Source organism: Somniosus microcephalus, chromosome 18 (assembly GCF_052327205.1).
Source record: "Somniosus microcephalus isolate GS21.2 chromosome 18, FLI_Smic_1.0, whole genome shotgun sequence".
Lineage (NCBI taxonomy): Eukaryota > Metazoa > Chordata > Chondrichthyes > Squaliformes > Somniosidae > Somniosus > Somniosus microcephalus.
In genome coordinates, this window is record NC_141004.1 from 55,647,152 (window position 1) to 55,670,108 (window position 22,957).

The 22,957-nt window shown below is 48.5% G+C and overlaps 1 protein-coding gene across 1 annotated transcript in view; it reads right to left on the bottom strand.

Annotated features, from left to right (window-relative positions):
- The window catches only part of LOC147105286 (signal peptide, CUB and EGF-like domain-containing protein 3), a 430,332-nt gene that overhangs the window by 31,648 nt on the left and 375,727 nt on the right, over positions 1-22,957 (bottom strand). The window contains exons 10-11 of the mRNA XM_086011491.1: positions 12,949-13,074; positions 9,715-9,831 (exon numbers count right to left, since the gene is read on the bottom strand). Coding sequence (XP_085867617.1) covers positions 9,715-9,831; positions 12,949-13,074 — 243 coding nt within the window. The remainder of the gene's footprint in view (positions 1-9,714; positions 9,832-12,948; positions 13,075-22,957) is intronic.

The following is a 22,957-nucleotide window of genomic DNA, read 5'->3' on the forward strand; positions in this document are numbered from 1 at the left end:
CCCTCCAGTGTTCTCTCCTTGACTCCTAAAGATAGTGACTGATGCTGATGATACGCTGCCACAGCACTGGACAACCTCGGGTACCACACCCAGGCGATCACTCTTCACGTGCAAAGTTAGACAGTGAGTTTCGACCATGAAAGGCATCAAGAGCCAAGTTCGCCCGACCTGATCGGGAGGATCGGGTGCCAGAACCCGAATTGACTTTCCACGTCCCACCCCCATCCCCCGTCCCCCACCACCCCATCCCCCATATTCCCCACTCCCCAAACCCTCCCATCCCCCACCCTCCATCCCCACTCCCCCACTCCCACTCCCCCACCTCCCATTCCCCCACCCTCACCCCCCCACTCCCCCACCCCCCCATCCTCCATCCCCACCCCCGTGGGGACACTGAGGCCAACTGCCATGTCCCAGAAGCTGCCCAGCCGAAATCAACTAAGTCAGCATAGGCTGGGAATTGAATCTCAGGCCTGTACAGCTCAGTTTCCCAGTTGGCAGTGCTACAATCCCCTGAGCCCGAGAGTACTTGTTGTGATCGTCATTCCGAAGCTGAACTCTGAAAACCCTTTTCCTATCTAGTTACAGGGTTAAATCATTCTTACAATGTTTAGACAGATTTTCTTACAGATCAGAGGAGAGGAGATCGTAAACTTGAAGCTATGCATATTAAACCAATCTGTTTGTTTTAACACCTGACTCCACATTACAACAAAATAATCAACGGCGTAGTTTAACCAAAAACTGCATACTCATGTGGCCTCCAGTCTCATTGATAAGTGAAATAGGGGGGAAAAATTGGGTCGTGCCCCCTTTGGGGCACGAACGTTGCCGGGGCGCCACTTTTAGCGCCCCGCAAAAATTAGCGCCCCCGCGCCCGAAATTCACCAGTAGCGTCCCAAGAGGGAGATGGGGTGCTACTGGAAGTGTCCCCCCTCCCTCTTGGGGCGCTGCGAGTGAATATCGTGGCGCTATGTGCCACAGCGCCACGCTTATTAAAGGGGAGGGGCCTAGCGCAGCGCAACACGGGGCCCAGCTGGGCCACCAGGGATCAGAGTGCCGGCAAAACAGCCCGGCACTCAAGAGAAGTGCCGGGCTCATGGAGCGCAGCTGGTACTCCGCGGGGGTGGGGGGGCTACTCAGGAGGCTGGGGACGACAATGGGGGCAGGTGCTAGCAAGCGGCCAGCAACAAAAATGGCCGCCCGGCACCTTCCTTTTAATTTGCGTTGCTCCGGCCGCATGTAGGTCCCCCTGACCCTGTCGGACATAGCGTCTGGCGGCAAGTCAGGGGGCGCTACCGAAGATCGCGGCCGGGGCGCTGCGCACGGCGATGATCTCTTTGCCGGTGGGGCTAACGGTTACCGCCGCCGCTAACCTCCCGCTGAATTTCGCGGGAGGCGTGGAAACGCCGTGCCCAGGCGCTAGTTGCTTTGCGCCCCGTTAGGGCGTTAACGAGAGGTGCAAATCAACCGAATTTTTAAGCCTAGGAGTCTCCGAGTCCGTTCACATGCACTTCCCAGCAGGAGTCATTGGATGGCATTCAGGAGTGGGAACTCTGGCTGACTTTTCCCTCTCTGTAACCCAAGGTGCTGATGCGAATATAGCATCGCAACCATTGCCTCAACTAAGATGATCAAACTTATCTTTAACACTAACTCCACCCACAGCCCACTCCACCTCCAACTAAACAAAGTCCATTCGCAAGAATAAAGGACCTGTTTATTTGAGGGAATCAACACCATCTAATCCGTTTCTCCTGTTCCACCTACTGGTTTTCTTAAACAAATCCTAGAAAATGTTTGCTAAATTAATCCACAGGTTATGATCGATAGGATTTGGGGTTCATGACAGGGCAAGGGAGGTGATTTCCTCCGACTGCTTTATGTTAGCAACATTGTAAACACAGCAGGAAGATTTCCTACATTCACTATTTCTAACAAAAGTGTAGAAATGTTTTGAAGAAGCATATTTTGCTCGACAAAGTGACTAGAGGGAATCTTCCCGCTGTGTTTAGTGTCACTAACACACACGTACAAACCAGAGGGAATCTCCCCGCTGTGTTTACAGTGTCACTGACACACACACACAGAGACCAGAGGGAATCTCCCTGCTGTGTTTACAGTGTCACTGACACACACACACAGACCAGAGGCAATCTCCCCGCTGTGTTTACAGTGTCACTGACACACACACACAGACCAGAGGGAATCTCCCCGCTGTGTTTACAGTGTCACTGACACACACACACAGACCAGAGGGAATGTCCCCGCTGTGTTTACAGTGTCACTGACACACAGAGACCAGAGGGAACCTCCCCACTGTGTTTACAGTGTCACTAACACACACACAGACCAGAGGGAATGTCCCCGCTGTGTTTACAGTGTCACTGGCACACACACAGACCAGAGGGAATCTCCCCGCTGTGTTTACAGTGTCACTGACACACACACACAGACCAGAGGGAATCTCCCCGCTGTGTTTACAGTGTCACTGACACACACACAGACCAGAGGGAATCTCCCCGCTGTGTTTACAGTGTCACTAACACACACACACACACAGACCAGAGGCAATCTCCCCGCTGTGTTTACAGTGTCACTGACACACACACAGACCAGAGGGAATCTCCCCGCTGTATTTACAGTGTGTGGTAAACCACTGTTTGTATTCCTGTTTGTCCTGTTTGTATTCCACTGTGTACATGCCTGGACATGCCTCGGCTGACTCCTCCCACAGGTCCTAGTATAAAGGTGACTGCTCCCCAGCCCTTAGTATCATGGACCGGTCAACCACGCGAGGCAGACCTCCATTCTGTTGTTAATAAAAGCCTTTGGTTACTCTTCTAACTCTCAGTCTTTTATGAGTAATTGATAGCGCATCAATTTTATTAACAACATTTTTATAATGGAGAAGATCCTCACACCAGCATGCCTGGACTTAGATCATCGGGAGGCGGACTCATCCACCAAGTTTACTCACTGGCTTAAGTGTTTCGAAAAATTCCTGACCGCCTCCGAAGCAATCAAATCGGACGAGGACAAACTGGATGTCCTGACCTCCAAAGTGAACCACCGAGTGTACTCGGTCATCCAAGACGCGACCTCGTACGCGGACGCTATCAAGCTCCTCAAGGACCAGTACACGCGCCCAGTGAACGAAGTGTACGCCAGGCACCTCCTGGGGAGTCGTAAACAACAACCTGGGGAATCGACCGTGGAATACCTTCAGGCACTGTCTGTGCTTGGCCGGGCCTGTGGTTGTAAGGATGTAAAGGCCGCCGTGTACACAGAGGAACTTATCCGGGACGCTTTTGTAGCGGGCCACAGATCCAATTACACCCGACAGCGACTGTTGGAGCAGAGTAACCTCGACCTCAACAAGGCCTCTGAACTCGCACTATCGTTGGATGCAGCCTACCAGGGCATGGATGCCTACTCCTCTGCACCGTGGACGCCGCGGGGAATGACAGCCTGGGACACGGTAGGACCGCCTCATAGCGCCGTGCCACCCCAGCCACACCCCAACAACGGCCCAACTACCGCAGCAGTGTCCCAAGGCCAGACAGCAGTGCCCCAAGGCCAGAAATGCTACTTCTGTGGCCAGGCAAAACACCCCAGAGCGCGCTGCCCGGCGAAAAACGCGATCTGCTCGGGCTGCGGGAAGAAGGGACACTACGCTAGCGTCTGCAGGGCCAAAGCCACCCCGAACCCCAGCAGCGCCGCGTGTGGGCCATGCGGGCCGCCATCTTGGACCTCCCCGGCCATGTGCGAATCACCGGTACAGCAGCCATTTTGGACGCCTCCAGCCACATGGGGATCATGGACGCCGCCATCTTGGACGACAGCCGGGACGCAGCAGGCCCCCGACACCGCCTCATCTGATACCCGCAGCGACACACCGACCCCTACGCTGGCATCCGTTACACTGGACCAAGCGAGACCGCACCAACTGGCCAGTTCCACAATGGACATTAAGGTAAATGGTCACGATACAATCTGCCTTTTTGACTCTGGGAGCACGGAGAGCTTCATCCACCCCGACACGGTGCGGCGTTGCTCTCTCCCAGTCCTGCCTGCGCAACAGCGGATTTCTATGGCCTCCGAGTCCCAGTCGGCGGACATCGGCGGCTACTGCGTGGTGACACTCGTAGTAGACGGGACCGTGTACGATCATTTTAAACTTCTGGTCCTGCCTGACCTCTGCGCTGCCGTCCTGCTGGGGTTAGATTTTCAGTGCCACCTTAAAAGTGTTACGATGGCGTACGGTGGACCCCTACCCCCACTCACAGTCCGCAGCCAGCAGCTTCCAAACTGCCCGCCGCGCACCAGGTGCAACCTCTCCACACTCAGAGTCACCCCCCCCCAACTGTTTGCTAACCTCACCCCCGACTGTAAGCCCATCGCCACAAAGAGCAGGCGATACAGTGCCGGGGACAGGGTTTTCATTAAAACCGAAGTGGAGCGGCTCCTGAAAGAAGGGATTATTGAGGGCAGCACCAGCCCCTGGCGAGCCCAGGTTGTGGTCGTTAAGACCGGCGAGAAGCAGCGCCTGGTCATCGACTACAGCCAGACAATAAATCGCTACACCCTGCTGGACGCCTACCCACTCCCCCGTATAGCTGATATGGTCAACCAGATCGCGCAGTACCGCGTCTTCTCGACCATTGACCTGAAATCAGCGTACCACCAGCTCCCCATCCGCCCTGAGGACCGCCAGTACGCTGCCTTTGAGGCAAACGGCCGCCTCTATCACTTCCTTAGGGTTCCCTTTGGCGTCACCAACGGGGTCTCCGTCTTCCAAAGGGAGATGGACCGGATGGTAGATCAAAATGCGTTGCAGGCCACTTTCCCATATCTGGACAATGTGACCATCTGCGGCCGTGACTTGCAGGACCATGACGCAAACCTCGAAAAATTCCTCCGCACCGCCCAACTCCTAAACCTGACATATAACAAGGAGAAGTGCATATTCCGCACAAACCGCCTCGCCGTCCTTGGCTGTGTTGTGGAACACGGAGTCATCGGCCCCGACCCCGACCGGATGCGTCCCCTTATGGAACTTCCACTGCCCCACTGCCTCAAGGCCCTGAAGAGGTGCCTAGGGTTTTTCTCCTATTACGCCCAGTGGGTCCCCTACTATGCGGACAAGGCCCGTCCGCTGATCAAGTCCACCTCTTTTCCCTTGACGGCAGAGGCCCGCTTAGCCTTCCACCGTATCAAGGAGGACATTGCCAAAGCCACCATGCACGCAGTGGACGAATCCATCCCCTTCCAGGTGGAAAGCGATGCGTCCGACTTTGCCCTGGCCGCTACCCTCAATCAGGCGGGGAGACCCGTGGCCTTCTTTTCACGAACCCTCCAAGGCCCGGAGACCAGACACTCCGCTGTTGAGACGGAGGCCCAGGCGATTGTGGAGGCTGTGCGTCATTGGAGGCACTACCTGGCCGGAAAACGATTTACCCTGCTCACTGACCAGCGTTCAGTTGCTTTTATGTTTAACAACAAGCAGAGGGGCAAAATCAAAAATGACAAGATCTTGAGGTGGAGAATCGAACTTTCCACCTACAACTACGAGATCTTGTACCGGCCCGGGAAGCTCAATGAACCCCCGGATGCGCTATCGCGTGGCACCTGCGCCAGCGCGCAGATCGATAGACTGCGGGCCCTCCACAATGACCTCTGCCACCCGGGGGTCACCAGGTTCTTCCACTTCATCAAGGCCCGCAACCTGCCTTACTCTATTGAGGAGGTCAGGACCATGACCAGGAACTGCCAAGTCTGCGCTGAGTGCAAACCGCACTTTTATAGACCAGACAGGGCCCACCTGATAAAAGCCACTCGCCCCTTCGAGCGCCTGAGCGTCGATTTTAAAGGGCCTCTCCCCTCCTCCGACCGCAATGTGTACTTCCTCAATATTATTGATGAGTACTCCCGTTTCCCGTTCGCCTTCCCCTGCCCGGACATGACCAGTGCCACGGTCATTAAATGTCTGAACAACCTCTTCACCCTGTTCGGCTTCCCCAGCTATATCCATAGCGACTGGGGCTCATCGTTTATGAGCGACGAACTCCGTCAGTACCTGCTAACTAGGGGTATTGCCACAAGCAGGACCACCAGTTACAACCCCCGGGGGAACGGACAGGTGGAAAGAGAAAATGCGACAGTTTGGAAGGCCGTCCTGCTAGCCTTAAAGTCTAGGGGCCTTCCAACCTCCCGCTGGCAGGATGTGCTCCCCGATGCGCTCCACTCTATTCGGTCACTGCTCTGCACTGCCACTAACGCCGCCCCTCATGAGAAAATGTTTGGCTTCCCAAGGAAGTCCACATCGGGGACATCGCTACCGCCATGGCTGACGTCCCCAGGGCCGGTCCTACTGAGAAGACACGTGAGGACCCATAAAACGGACCCCCTGGTCGAGAGGGTCGACCTCCTCCACGCCAACCCCCAGTATGCTTACATCGCATACCCGGACGGGCGGGAGGACACAGTCTCCATAAGAGACCTTGCACCCTCGGGGGCCGCAGTAACCCACTACCCACTACCACTCCCCCCCACGATCCGATATCCAGCCCCAGCAGACGGCAGGCCTGGGCCCCGCGACCCGCTCGACATCTACGAGGACGACACGCCTGTGCCACAGCCTACGCTGGACTCGACGCCGGAAACTTCACTACCCCTGCCGTCGCCACGCAGATCACAGCGGCAGACAAGACCTCCGGAGAGACTCCAATACACTAACTTTTAATACACTTCACCCCGCCGGACTCAATTTTAAACAAGGGGTGAATGTGGTAAACCACTGTTTGTATTCCTGTTTGTCCTGTTTGTATTCCACTGTGTACATGCCTGGACATGCCTCGGCTGACTCCTCCCACAGGTCCTAGTATAAAGGTGACTGCTCCCCAGCCCTTAGTATCATGGACCGGTCGACCACGCGAGGCAGACCTCCATTCTGTTGTTAATAAAAGCCTTTGGTTACTCTTCTAACTCTCAGTCTTTTATGAGTAATTGATAGCGCATCACAGTGTCACTAACACACACACACAGACCAGAGGGAATGTCCCCGCTGTGTTTACATTGTCACTAACACACACACAGGCCAGAGGGAATGTCCCCGCTGTGTTTACAGTGTCACTAACACACACACACACAGACCAGAGGCAATCTCCCCGCTGTGTTTACAGTGTCACTGACACACACACAGACCAGAGGGAATCTCCCCGCTGTATTTACAGTGTCACTAACACACACACACAGACCAGAGGGAATCTCCCCGCTGTGTTTACAGTGTCACTAACTCACACACACAGACCAGAGGGAATCTCCCCGCTGTGTTTACAGTGTCACTAACGCACACACAGACCAGAGGGAATCTCCCTGCTGTGTTTACAGTGTCACTGACACACACGCACAGACCAGAGGGAATCTCCCCGCTGTGTTTACAGTGTCACTGACACACACACACAGACCAGAGGGAATCTCCCCGCTGTGTTTACAGTGTCACTGACACACACACACAGACCAGAGGGAATCTCCCCGCTGTGTTTATAGTGTCACTAACACACACACACAGACCAGAGGGAATCTCCCCGCTGTGTTTACAGTGTCACTAACACATACACACAGACCAGAGGGAATCTCCCCGCTGTGTTTATACTGTCACTGACACACACACAGACCAGAGGGAATCTCCCCACTGTGTTTACAGTGTCACTGACACACACACACAGACCAGAGGGAATCTCCCCGCTGTGTTTACAGTGTCACTGACACACACACAGACCAGAGGGAATCTCCCCGCTGTGTTTACAGTGTCACTGACACACACACACAGACCAGGGGGAATCTCCCCGCTGTGTTTACAGTGTCACTGACATACACACACAGACCAGGGGCAATCTCCCCGCTGTGTTTACAGTGTCACTAACACACACACAGAACAGAGGGAATCTCCCCACTGTGTTTACAGTGTCACTAACACACACACACAGACCAGAAGGAATCTCCCCGCTGTGTTTACAGTGTCACTGACACACACACACAGACCAGAGGGAATCTCCCCGCTGTGTTTACACTGTCACTGACACACACGCAGACCAGAAGGAATCTCCCCGCTGTGTTTACAGTGTCACTGACACACACACACAGACCAGAGGGAATCTCCCCACTGTGTTTACAGTGTCACTGACACACACACAGACCAGAGGGAATGTCCCCACTGTGTTTACAGTGTCACTGACACACACACAGACTAGAAGGAATCTCCCCACTGTGTTTACAGTGTCACTGACACACACACAGACCAGAGGGAATCTCCCCGCTGTGTTTACAGTGTCACTAACTCACACACACAGACCAGAGGGAATCTCCCTGCTGTGTTTACAGTGTCACTGACACACACACACAGACCAGAGGGAATCTCCCCACTGTGTTTACAGTGTCACTAACACACACACACAGACCAGAGGGAATCTCCCCGCTGTGTTTACAGTGTCACTGACACACACACACAGACCAGAGGGAATGTCCCCGCTGTGTTTACAGTGTCACTGACACACACACACAGACCAGAGGGAATCTCCCCACTGTGTTTACAGTGTCACTAACACACACACACAGACCAGAGGCAATCTCCCCGCTGTGTTTACAGTATCACTGACACACACGCAGACCAGAGGGAATCTCCCTGCTGTGTTTAGTGTCACTGACACACACAGACCAGAGGGAATCTCCCCGCTGTGTTTACAGTGTCACTGACACACACACACAGACCAGAGGGAATCTCCCCGTTGTGTTTACAGTGTCACTGACACACACACAGACCAGAGGGAATCTCCCCGCTGTGTTTACAGTGTCACTGACACACAGAGACCAGAGTGAATCTCACGTGGGTTTAGGATGTCGCTAACAGAGCAACCAGAAGAAATTTGCTGGCTGGGTTTACGATGTCATTAATACACAGAAATTAAAATATTTGAAATTTGATATTGAAACAGTTTCTTTGACAAATCTTTCACTCAAACAGACGGAGGAACTAAAGTTGTTCACATACATTGTGACGGGGATCGGGTGGGATATGTGTCGGTGCAGGCTCGATGGGCCGAAATGGCCTCTATCTGCACTGTGGGGTTTCTGTGATTCTGTGATTCTGTGATTGTGAATTGTTCAAAATATTCTTATTCTGAAAAATTTGAACTCAGGTTACATGAAAATCAACATAACCCAACTTCATTGAAATAAATCCCAAGATGGAACCTCCTTTCCCCGTCGGGTTGCCAACCCTGGTTCCTGGGGGTGTCATCACATGACCTCCTGTCTCCAACCACCCCGCCCCCACACTCCTGCTATTGGTCGCCCGGCATGTCCATCCTCACGGTGCCCCGCCCTCCCACTCCAATTGGAAAGCGAATAGACTTCATTACCTGATTGGATGATGCTTGACGGTCAGTCAAACAGCCTGCTTTCCCAGGTCCAATTTTTTTAAACTAATAAAGAAAAATAGAATTTTTTAACGCCTCTTTTGATTTTTTCTCCTGGATTGCTCTCAGCAGTGTCCTGGAGAGTAGTCTTTAATTCCTGAAGACTCCAGGGAAGTCCTGGAGGATTGGCAACCCTACTTCCCTCAGCAACCAGCAAGGACATCAAACTTTCCTCCTGTTGATACTGCAATGCCGAACAGGATCGTGGTTTCTCCTGACTTCCCATGATGCCTACCTGCCTGGAAGTGAGCCTTGGAGGCACAGCTGAGGGAGCAGGTCTCCCTCTTCCCACTCTTGATGCAGGAAAGTTGTGCTCGAGACTGGTTGGAACCCGGCAGGCACTTTGCTGACTCTGAAAATTAAAAGAAATGGATTTCACGCCTCCTGAAAAGCTGAGCGAAACAACAGGAGAGGATTTTTTTTTTTAAAAACCTAAAGGGGGTCATTTTAACTTAAACCGACTGGATTGAAGTCAATGGGAAGTGAAATCGGACGGGGTGTAAAACGGGCAGCTGATCCGATCCTGTCACTTTCCCGTCGGGTGGGTGAGGTTTAAATGACCCCATTCAAATGTGAATACGATTTATAATGCATTGTAAGGGTCAGCAGAGAGAGAGCAGCAAATTGAGCCCATTCAAATCTCCAGCAGATCAGAAGGGTCCAACAAACTTAGCCCAGCATAATTGTCGGGCAGAGAGCAAATGAATCTAGTGCATCTAATGCCTGGGTTTCTATTAAACCAGCATTTTTCAGAATTAAACTTCAAAGTTTAATCGAAACTTTACTGAGAGCTGCAGAGGCATGATTCTTGATGCAGGGCGAGTGCCTTTCTGCTTTAATATATTTATAGCTCTTTTTTGACAACTATGAATGGGCAGCCTGCTTGAAGCACTGCTCTGAGTTTCCTGGAATGAATATCCGGACCTTAGTGAACTCACTGGCATTTGGAAAATGGATTCAAGAAACACTTGGAAAATAAATTCCGCAAAAAGCCAGAGGAGCAGAGCTCGTTTTAAGTGGCCAGGACCTTCTGCTAACATTGACTGCTGAAAGGAAAGGGGCGTCAGCGGCTGGTTTCTGCCTCAGGATGTTTTGCGGCTTTATAAATATTATACTGCAAGAGTATTTACGACACAAACTGGAGGTAGCTTTGGCGCTAAAAGGTACTTCATCCCTAATTCCCCAAGGGAGGAGGTGTCAAAATCTTAACATGCAGACGTTAGCAAGTCACTGCACAATGAGATGCAGGTCATAAAGACCTTAAATAACCCTGGACTGAAATTACAGCAGAAAATGTTGATACAAAGCAGAATCTGACCTTGTGCAGGTGACCTGTGTAATAAATGATCTCGCAGGGAGTGGGAACGACTCTGTCCTCTCTCCCCCATGGGTAGCTCTTTGACACCATCACAGTGATTGACAGCTAGGTTCCTCGAGTAGTATAAACAGTAAGGCCTTTTAACAATAACACACTCGAAAGTGAAATCTCTCTGAGAGGGAACAGACCAAAAGTAGCGAGTGTTGGGGGGATAGAATGTTTTAGGGAACACTTCCGATTGGAAAATAACATCTAGGAGGGAAGTGCAGCACTCCGCACTACATTGCTGCACAATTCATGGGGAACCCGTACCACACATTAGCTGCATGCTCGGCATTTGTGATTAATTTTCCTTAAACTACCCAGCCACGTGATTAGAGCTATTAAAATCGTACAGACAGGGCTATCAGCTGTTTCCAAGTCTGTGGCTTTAACTTTGGCATTTGCTTTACTGTTGGTGAAACGAATCAAAAACTTTAATATTCTCAATAACTAACGCCTCATGTCATGGACACAGAACGAAGTATTAAAATTGACTTTTATTTACAAAAAAAAATCAGACTATTGCTGCCCATTTTGCATCTTAGGACAGATGGCGACCTTAAGAATATGAATGGACCCCAAACTCTACTGGCCGTGAGGAGCAAACCTAATACATACTGAGTCTTTTCTGAGTTCCCTGAATCTCTCCGCCTCTCTACTCCTTAAAACCCATTTCTTTGACCAAACTTTTGGTCACCTGTCCTAATATTTCCTTATGTGGCTTGGTCCCAAATTTTGTCTGATAACACTCCTGTGAAGCGCCTTGGGACATTTTACTGCGTTAAAGCCACTATATAAATGCAAGCTGTCGCTGTTGTTGAGAAACAGGAAACACATTTAATGTATGCAGCACCTGAGTAAAGTGACCACACAGGGATTTTAAGGTGACCTTCGCATTTCACAGGCCAGCCGCAGTGCATGGTGTCCCTGAACAGCAGGATGCGGGTGAGCTTCCCTCCTTTTTTTTGGCCATGATTGTCTCCCCTGCCCCAACCAGACCTACTTGTGTCAGGTGTCATCCCTGGCTCAGGGAGCAGGTGGCCCCATTGCAATCTTACTCTCAGCTGTTTCAACGTTCCTAGCCCTGGTAAACACTTTCTGTCTTCCAACAGGAAAATATACTGCTTTCTGTTCAAATTATTTAAAAAAATGATCCACATAGCAACAGCAATTATACTTCAAAGTAATTCATTGTATGTGAAGCGTTGGAGATGTTTCTAAGACACATAAGATGGCCTATAATTGTAACGTCTTTCGAGGACGAAGTGCTTCTAATTAAGACAATGGGCCAGAAATTCGGGTCGGAGGCTCCCCACGGGCGCAAGTCCCCGACCTGCACTTACATAGCGTGCCTGCCGTTGTGCTGTGCGCCCGCGTGGGATTCCGATCCTGAGCCTCCTCCAGCTGCCGGTGTGCAGTGCTCGCGTATCCCAGCGGCGAAGTTAGTTCGCAGCGTACCCTGGGATCACGTGGGCCATGGCGAGCAGGGAATCTCCATTCATAGATTTGACAGGAAGATCTGTCAAATCTATGAATAGAGATCGGCCCTAAAACCTAAGTAAAACTTCAAATACATTTTTTTTAAAAATCACATTTTTATAAAAGAACTATAAATTACATAAATTAACTATTTTAAACAAAAATTTAAATTTTTGAAAAAATTAATTAAAGTTTTTAACGGGGCTAAAAATAAACTTACCTTTCTTTAAAGTGTTTTAAAATGATAAACCTGTGGAAAAAATGTTTTAATTTTACTTAATTAACCTCTTACCTTGTTAAAAGCAGGCCCTGCACCTGCTTTTTTAACGCGCAGCTGCTGGAGACATACCCGCACGGGGAAACCTGTAAAAAAATCGGAAGTTCCAGGTCTATGCGCTGCCTCTCCGGCGCACGCGTTTGACCTCCGAACTCCTTCCTTCAAGGGAACGGAAGTTCCGGTTTCCAGCGCATGCGCAGTGCATGCGCGAAACGGGCACTTCCACTGGCCTTACGGGTGAGTACACAGCGCGTACTCACCCGTGTGGACCCTAATTTCTGGCCCAATGTTACAGGATTGCTACTTCCATTAGTGCCACTAGAGGATGCCCGAGATCAGAGTTCTTCACATACCCACACAGTCTTTCTTGTTCCAGTGCAGTCTGTAGCTGCTATTTGGACAGGAGCATTGATAGCCTCCCAGAGTATTAACACAGCCGTGCTTGCAGCCACCGTGGTTCATGCTGCATTCATCGATATCTGAAAGAGACACAGACAAACAGCAAGTGAATTGGCTTCTATTAAACAAGCCCTCTTCTGACACAACCCTTTTGTTTGCATTTCTGTCTGTTTCCCAGGTCATCCAGTCCCAGGTCTCAGCTATTGCCGCATTGGCTTGACAGCGGCCCTGGGTAACTCTTCCACTTAGTTCCCCCAACAGCACAACTGCAAACTTGTGTGCGACCACTTCCAAGCTGAATACTTTGGGGTCCGGGGCTGGGCATCATCATTGCATTTGTTGTAGTATCACAACCTTCAAAGGGTACAAGTAGAAGAGTCTGTGGGGGTGGGGGGCAGTTACAGCAACCAAACTGTCTGTACCTAAGATTTCTTAGATTTGCCAAGTTTGCTGCATTACTTCACGGTAAAAATTAAAACCTAAAACCCTAACCCTAACTTCATTGGAGGAAGAGAGTGATTGAAGACCAGAACCTCAAACCCGGCACTAAGCTCATGGTCTACAGGGCAGCAGTGATACCCGCCCTGCTGTATGCTTCAGAGACATGGACCATGTACAGCAGGCACCTCAAAGCACTGGAGAGGTACCACCAACTCTGCCTCCGCAAGATCCTGCAAATCCATTGGCAGGATAGGCATACCAACGTCAGTGTTCTCGCTCAGGCCAACATCCCCAGCATCGAAGCTTTGACCACGCTCGATCAGCTCCGATGGATGGGTCACATTGTCCGCATGCCTGATACGAGACTCCCAAAACAAGCGCTCTACTCGGAGCTCCGGTACGGCAAGAGAGCCCCAGGTGGGCAGAGGAAACGCTTTAAGGACACCCTCAAAGCCTCCTTGAAAAAGTGTAACATCCCCACTGACACCTGGGAATCCCTGGCCCAAGACCGCACAAAGTGGAGGAGAAGCATCCGGGAAGGCGCCGAACACCTCGAGTCTCTTCGCCGGGAGCAAGCGGAAGCCAAACGCAGGCAGCGCAAGGAGCGCACGTCAACCCAATCACCCCACCCACCCGCCCCTTCAACCACCATCTGCCCCACCTGTGGCAGAAACTGTAGGTCCCGCATTGGACTCATCAGTCACCTGAGACCTCATTTTTAATGTGGAAGCAAGTCATCCTCGGTACCGAGGGACTGCCTAAGAAGAAGACTTCATTGGCTGTAAAGCGCTTTGGAACGTCCTGAGGTCATGAAATGCACGATGTAAATGAAAGTCTTCCTTTTGTTTCTTGTGCTGTGTGCTCCTCGATACTCTGTACACTGGTTTGGCTCCAAACTAATCCTGGAAATGTGAGCTCTGGAGGAGGGCACCTCTTCTTAAAGGAGCACTGTATTCATGAAAATCCAATGCATTGATGTAAGCTGCACTGAACATCATCTTGTCACCCGAGTGTGAGATGTGATGATAATGATGCACACATTTTCTGCCTGTCCTCCCTCTGCAAACAAAAGAGGATTTGCCAAACACCATTCAAGTCAGTGCCCTTTGGGTTTACGTAAATTGTCCTAATAGGAAATGGCTCCTCACAGCATTTATTGGTAGCACAGTTGCTGATATGGAGGGCTCACTACTATCTCCCGAATTAACATGCTCTGACGCAGAACCATGTAAATCTGTTTTAAACACAATGATGTGTGAATGCTAATAGCCCCAGTGACACAGCAGGTTGGTGCACTTAACGCATTCTATCACCGATCATACAGCTTGTCTCCTGTGGCAGTGGGACATCGAATCCCTATCTCAGCTGGGCCATCGGGGAGCGAGTTGGCAAGTGGTGCACTGGACACTATGCCAAAGGGTGGCCAGTGAAAATAGGAGGGCAAATCTTCACAGGTGCTGAACAAGTGGTTACAAAGCAGCAAGGGCGTAGGGCCAGAGAGCAGGATTCTGGAATGATTTCAGAATCAATACCCTTTCGAAACAATTTCCCTCACCAAAATAACCAAAAGCTATTTTTTGCAGTTAACACCACTGGCTGACTACAGCTGCCACGCACAACTTAGATTACTCACAGCAATTTACTAATGCCTTGTTGTGGTTTCTAGGCAACAACCTAACGACCTAGGATCAGAAGAGTGGCAACCCCCGTCAACTCACTATTCAGTTCCGCAGAGGCCAGTTTCTATTAAGTGTGTAATAATAAGGGTCATTTTCTGATATTTGCTCGATTTTTGGGCCTAAAAATAATTCCCTTCAGCAAGTGTGTATCCATAGCAACAGCTTCAAAACTGTTTCTACCTCGGCGCTTTGAGGAATATGGAGATGAAAGGAGGGCACAATGATGGAAAAAAAATGAAAGAAAAGGAAATGAATACTTAGTAACAGTAAAATTTAAAAAAAGTATTATAAAACTAAACAAATAGGGAAAAGAAAAATGAAAGGTTCAAAGAATTAAGAACTTAAAGGGAAAAAAAATGACTGCAGGGAAGGGAAAAATTAAAGGATTAAAAAAATAAAATAAAAAGAAAGAATGCAACATTTCATTAATAAAATCCAATGTCAACTTTAATTGAAAGATTAGAAGCTGTTAAATGGAAGTTAATGTACTCCAAACTCGAGGCTACTGGCAACGGGCCATCAAGTCTGCAGTTACATGAATATAATGAGTCTGAGCCACATAACAGGGCGATGTTTCCCAGCTCGCCACAGCCTGCAGCACAATAAGATGCTGAGCTTCATCTCCGTTGGGTTGTTTCTTTGGGGGGGGGGGGGTTGGGGAAAGGAATACAAGAGTTCATCACTTCTGATCCGGAAGATGTTTTATTCTACAGTCTGTGATACAGGCTCTGCATTTATTACTGAAATCTAATACTTCGTCAAACACATTTTGTTTGATAAGGCTCCTGTGAAGCACCTTGGGACATTTCACCACGTTGAAGGCACTATATAAATATATATATCGCAAGTTATTGTTGTTGTTCTCATCGTACAGCTCCTGCAGTGCCCGAGATGGCCTAGGAGACTCTCGCTTACCTGCTAGTTAATGTTTAATACAGTAAACAAGCGCTCTACTCGGAGCTCCGGCACAGCAAGAGAACCCCAGGTGGGCAGAAGAAACATTTCAAGGACACCCTCAAAGCCTCCTTGAAAAAGTGTAACATCCCCATCGACACCTGGGAATCCCTGGCCCAAGACCGCACAAAGTGGAGAAGCATCCGGGAAGGTGCTGAACACCGCGAGTCTCTTCACCAGGAGCAAGTGGAAGTCAAGCGCAGGCAGCGCAAGGAGCGCACGTCAACCCAAGCACCCCACCCGCCCGTCTCTTCAACCACCGTCTGCCCCACCTGTGACAGAGACTGTAAGTCCCGCATTGGACTCATCAGTCACCTGAGAACTCATTTTTAATGTGGAAGCAAGTCATCCTCGGTTCCGAGGGACTGCCTAAGAAGAAGAGAGAATACAGTAAACTCTTGTTTAAATGGCACTTAATCATCCGGAATACTTTAATAACCGACAAAATAGATAACTGATAATCTTGCCGAATCCATCGAGCACTTGTTTTGCCGAGACCGAGTCTCCCGCGGTGGCCAAGTTAGTCAGTAGTTTTTATTTTTGTTTGTGTTAAAAATTGCCTTGGTAGGTATACCTCTCTGTTATCCAGAATTTTTCATTAACAGGCACCATCCTGGTCCCATAGGTGCCAGGTAAGAAAGAGTTTACTGTAAATGGGTGCTTGAAAAAATGTTATGCTCATTTTGGTTTTAGTTTGTGGGGCTGTGTTTTTTTAAAACAAAGCATTACTTTTGGTTACCCTGTTGGTTTGCTGCTCGATGACTCTGGGCACAGTGGTCTTGCAGCAAATAATTATGGGGCGACGACCATACACAACCAATCAGCCTCTGGGCTGGGCTAGCCATACTCTCGACCTGGGTCTACTCTTCAACATTGAAAGGACGAAAGGCAGAAAAATAGAAAGTAACCAACTACACAAATATAAAAGCAAATCTTAAGTATTAAAGAAACATCATCTGTCTTTCAGATCAGACATTAAACCAAGGCCCCCTCTGCTCTTTCAGGTGGCTGTAAAAGATCCCGTGGCACTATTTCGAAGAAGAGCAGGGGAATTCTCCCCGGTGTCCTGGGTAATATTTATCTCTCAACCAACAATTATCTGGTCATTATCACATTGCCATTTGTGGGACCTTGCTGTGCGCAAATTGTCGGCCGTGTTTCCTACATTACAACAGGAATTACACTTTTAAAGTACTTCATTGGCTGTAAAGCGCTTTGGGACATCTTGAAGTCGTGAAAGGCAAGTTCTTTCATATTTTTCAGGCAAGACAACAACATTAAAATGTAATTTATTTTTAATTCATGGGGCAATGCCGAACTCCTTTTTTGAGGTGTTCTCTCCCCTTCTTTTCTTTATCCACATAGCGCACACCATTCTCTGGTCTATAGGGAGGGTAGATGGATGAGCTCTCCCGGACGGCACCAAACCTCCCAGCATCAATGCAACTCGCATTTATATAGCATCTTCAACACAGTGAAATGACCCAAAGTGCTTAGAATAGGAACACTCCGTGCCGAGAGACACGAGGCCAAACTTGGGCCACAACACCGTCTAGCACTGAGTGTGACTCCGATGCACTGCCTCATCTCTCCACTGCTGGATCACGCTACTTCCAATAACCATATCATATGGCTACACTTGACCTTAATTTTAAAACTCCCAAATGCAAAAAAAGGCAAAGAATTAAAACAAAGGGTTCTTCCACCATTGCACGCTCACTCAGTTGGTGCCTGATGCTTGGTAATTCAATACTATCTCATTTTAATTAACATCCCTCCCCCATCCCAGTTTCATTAGTTATTTTCTCCCATGGGTTACACACCATTCCCTGGATAACGTGACAGACAGGCCTACTCCCAGACAGCTGGCTCTAGCCAGCTCTGAGCAGATACAGAAACATGGCACAGATTCCCATTTTGCCTCGTTCCCTGCCTGTGGGCAAACACCTGGCCTCTGATGGACCTCTTCACCTCCCCCCTCACCCCCGATATCTGTTAAAGAAAGCCTCTCTGCCTCCCCCACCCAAAGGTCCCATGGTATTGTATTATAATTTCACCATTGATTTAGTGAATTTATAAAAGGACTCTAAGGCAATCTGTACAGCATCACTTCTTGAGGTATAAAGCGACAGGATGAAGGTTTGGTGGATTTCACATCACATTTAGGCTGGGGGCGGGGTGTAAGCACAGAGAGTGGCGGCCAGGTTAAGAGAGGAAATCAAGGGATAGGTCACACCAACAACCCCTGCGCCTAGCATACAGCAGTACTGATAGAGGGTTCACTGTCCTCTCAACCAGGTTAAGCTAAATGACACAGTAAAACAGGTGGAAATGGAAAGGGGGGGGGGAGGAGAAGAACACTCAAATCCACAATGAAAGCAGGTGTTAGGCGTTACTGATACATCATTCAGGGCAAGATAGCAACAGTAAAATCAATTATCTTCGCGTTTTAAAAACCACAGAAGTTAAATCCCACCGGATAAAACTACCTAATGTGATATCCAACCACCTCATTTTTATTAATCATCGGTGATTAACTGCAAATGGAAAGTAGTCCAACTGGGAACAAAAACTGGAAGATGATTTTTCAGAGAACATTCACAGCCACAATCATCATCATTGTGTAATTAAGGTGAAAAGAAGAAATGATCCCGATGGGTTTCAGGATCTAGCCTCGGGTATAGATTTACCTAGGCGTCGCTGTACTAACATTAGCTTTGCATTATGAATGAGTACAAACAGAACCCAGGAGGAACCACAGCTGTGTACCCAGGAGAGTGACAGTTCCTACTCAACCACTTTTCCCATTTATTTCCGTCTAAACAGGCAGCTGGAAAACACCTCGAACCCTCCGAGTGCTGACTGATGTTTTCATTCATAGGAGGCATCAAGGCCAAGACCTGTTCACACGCACTTACACTTTCCAGCAGGACAAGGAACAGCAACACAGGCTGTTTTTGTCCTCTTCCCAAGCTAGGAACGCCGTGACCATACGTTATAGCCCCAGCACTACCCCCAGCACAGATTGCCAATTGAACTCAGGACCTGCCTGGTCTGTATGGCTTCGTATTACACTGGCTGGAACAGTTATCCAACAGACCAGCGGGGAGCTTGTTCCTAACTTCTTAATCAGCACCGATATCACAGTTGCTATTAAAGCATTTTGATCATGACAATCTGCAACTGAAAATGCCATTTTAGAAAACTGTTTTTCACAGCACTTCTGCTGCTCCAGATCCTTATTTTACATCAAAAAGCAAAATACTGCAAATGCTGGAAATCCAAAATAAAAACAGAAAATGCTGGAAACGCTCAGTAGGTCAGGCAGCATCTGTGAAAAAGAAAGACTTGGCATTTATAAAGCGCCTTTCACAACCTCAGAACGTCCCAAATAGCTTTACAGCCAACTCATTACTGTTGAAGTGTAGTCGCTGTTGTAATGTAGGCAGACAATTTGCACACAGCAAGTTCCCACATACAGCAATGAGATAAATGACCAGATAATCTGTTTTAGTGATTTTGATTGAGGGATAAATATTGGCCAGGACACCGGGGATAACTCCCCTGCTCTTCTTCAAAATAGTGCCGTGGGATCTTTTACATCCACCTAAGAGAGCAGACGTTGGTTTAACGTCTCATCCGAAAGACGGAGAGAGGAAGGTACGGTTAAGGTTTCGTCAGAACCCAGTTCTGCTCTTCTCTTCGATGTGATATCCATTTGTTTCTTTTATCCTGTTCACCTTCATTGCCATCTGTTTCTATTCTTGTGTTTAATTGTGTGTTCACTAAAACTCACTTTCACAGCATCTCATATCTCAGCAACTGTCTCCGGCTCCGACTCATTCCACTGGGCTCTGACGAAAGGTCATCGACCTGAAACCTTAACCCCACACCTTCCTCTCTCCACAGATGCTGCCTGACCTGTTTCCAGCATTCTGCTTTCATTTCACTGTTTTAGATGTTGGAGTAATGGGGCAGCTTGTAGCTGTGCTTCACACCCACCTGCTACATGCCCAGTCAAACAAGCTGCTCATAAGGCAGTGATAAACGGCATCGTATCAGTCTGATGTCTGTCGCTCCAACTAAAGTGTGCTTTAGCAACTCTGACAAAACAGAATGGAGGGATCAGGCTCAGCTTCAGTCTCACTGAGAAAGTTAAAGATCTCCACAGCATTAATATTTCTGTTCAGATCATAAGTTACTTCAAGTCTGTTCCTGGTAAATTGAAATGCAGAGGATGTTAGGTTTTTGGGTCTATTCCCACCTTTTTAATCTCAGGACATATATCACCATTCCTTCATGGTTACTGTGTCAAAATCCTGGAACACCCTACCTAACAACACTGTGGGAGCACCTTCAACACATGGACTGCAGCGGTTCAAGAAGGCGGCTCACCACCACCTAGTCAAGGGCAACGAGGGATGGGCAATAACTGCCGGCCTTGCCAGCAACGCCCACATCCCGAGAATGAATAAAAAGATGATGGCCCAGAAATTCGGGTCCCAACGCGTGAGTACAGACGGAGTACTCATGCACGGACCCGATGGAACTGCCGGTTTCTTGCAAGCTCTACACATGCGCGGGAAACCAGCATTTCCAATCCTCTGAACCAAGGGGTTCAGAGGTCGAACGCGTGCGCGCAGGAGTCTGCGCGTGCGCGTTGAACTTCCTTTTGTTTTTACAGGTTTGCCCGTGTGTGAAGGCCTCTACTTTTTGCACATTTAAAAACCAGGTGTAAGGACTTCATTTTAAAAGGTAAGTGGTCAATTAATTAAAATTAGAACATTTTTTCCACAGGTTTATTATTTTTAAATACTTTACAGTAAGGTAAGTGTATTTTTAGCCCCGATTTTTTATAAAATTATTTTTTTCAAACATTTAAATTATTGTTTAAAATAGTTATTTAATGTTATTTATAGTTGATTTAAATAGTGTGATGATTTTTTCAAATTTATTTTAAGGTTAAGTACTGTTTTGGGCGCCCGGAGTTTTCATGAGTTTGACAGTTCTTTCTGTCAAACTCATGAATGGACTTTTCCCTCCTCCGATTGGTTGCCCAGTGCTCACGTGATCCCAGCCGACGCATCGCACTAAGTACGCTGCTGGATCACGCAAGCACAGCGCCGGGAGCTGGACCGGGCCACAGACAGGAAATCCACGCAAGCCCAGGCCTCAACTGCTGGCGCGCTAGGTAAGTGTAGGTCAGGGGCTTGCACCCGCGGGAAGCCCCTGACACGAATTTCTGGGCCGATACTTAGGCTTCTGCGTTTTAGATGACTCCCACAGGGCTAGTCTTAGCTCCCTGCAGTCTCGGGAGTACGTTCACTGTCCCTGATAGCAGGTATGTTTCTGATGGCGAGCCCACGATGACGAACAGGAAACCTTTGCTCTGGCAAACCCCTTAGTGCTGGGTGGCAGAGCAACATTAGCAAAGGCCTGAGTTCAGGCTGATCACCCAGCCAGGTATAAGGGGAAGGAGAAAGATTATGTTTAAAGAGTCTCACTCTAAAACTGTGATGAATTCACGCAGTCCACAACCATCTTTGCTGCCTAACATACGTCCGGTTTTTGGCAACCTGGGGGCTTTAACTGCGTTACTAGATCGGAATTGAGAAAACAAATGCTTTTCGCTTCCTAGATGTAAAGCTTTTATGATATTTCATTCAATGAATAACAGCCTTTCAGAGATTTCCCTCCAATTATGGTATAATTAATAACACTGTGTGAACTATACAGAGATCATCCGCCCCCTCTTAAAAGATCACATCTGCTTTATCTACGTAAACACATTCAACCAAAGCGAAGCGACTACTTTCACTGTGGTTGTACATCCCACGCTTGCAGCAATGTAAGCAAATACTTGACACAGAGTTTGTTTACAAGCAAGTTAAATATCAATATGTTAAGATTGATCCAATGTCCATACCCACAAAATCCTCAGCTCTGCTGAAATGGTAAGTAGCTGCAATGTAAGTGGAGGTGGCTGGACCTCGGAGTCTGCCCCTGCTATTCAATTTGGATTGCTTTAAAGCTTTGACAGCTACTCTGGATCAAAGGACAGAATAAAGATAAACTATGATGGGTCACCTCAAGAGATCCCATAGTCTTTTCCCACTAAATCTCCATGGTCAATGCTGCGAATGTCCCATGAAATTCATCTGTCTAAATCACAGCAGCGGTAATATCTGGCACTACTCAACACCGGCACCCGTCCATAACAAACAGCATACTAGCAGTGGATTAATCATCATGATTCTATTGACAGGACAACACCAGGCAACATCAACACTGGTGTATTTGAAAATGAGGCATTTTGTGATTATTCGCCGTTCCCTCCCATGCCAATCATCCAGGAAAGTTGCTTAATTCAAATATATCAAGTTTCAAACGTTATGTAAATATGGTGATACCGAATGTTTATGAGATGGATAGCCATTGTGTCAATGCTAAATATGCTGCTACATAGTTGCTTAAAGCTGTGGGAAAATATCCAACACTGAAGAGACTCAGCATCCCACCTTTTTAGGCCTTGACTTACATAAATGTCACGTGAACCAACTAACCTTTCCCTTCTATCAAAGGATACATGAAAGTACTAGCAAAGTGCTTCAGAACCACTAAGTGCATGATTACTGTATGGTACTATAATAATTAAGCAGCAGCACCAGATATCTCACTGTCTGGCACAGTTGTGTAAATCTTACAAAATTAATTATTACCAATCACGGAAAATACTATAAACCGAGCCATCTTGTGGGGCAGCTGTTCACAAGCTCTGTCGGACCTGTTCCTTGAAGCTACTCATGGTTTTGAGTCCTAGTGGAACCAACACTTCCATCTTCTGATAAATGTGAGTCGTTTCTCCAGTTCTCACCAGGCCATTAGCTAG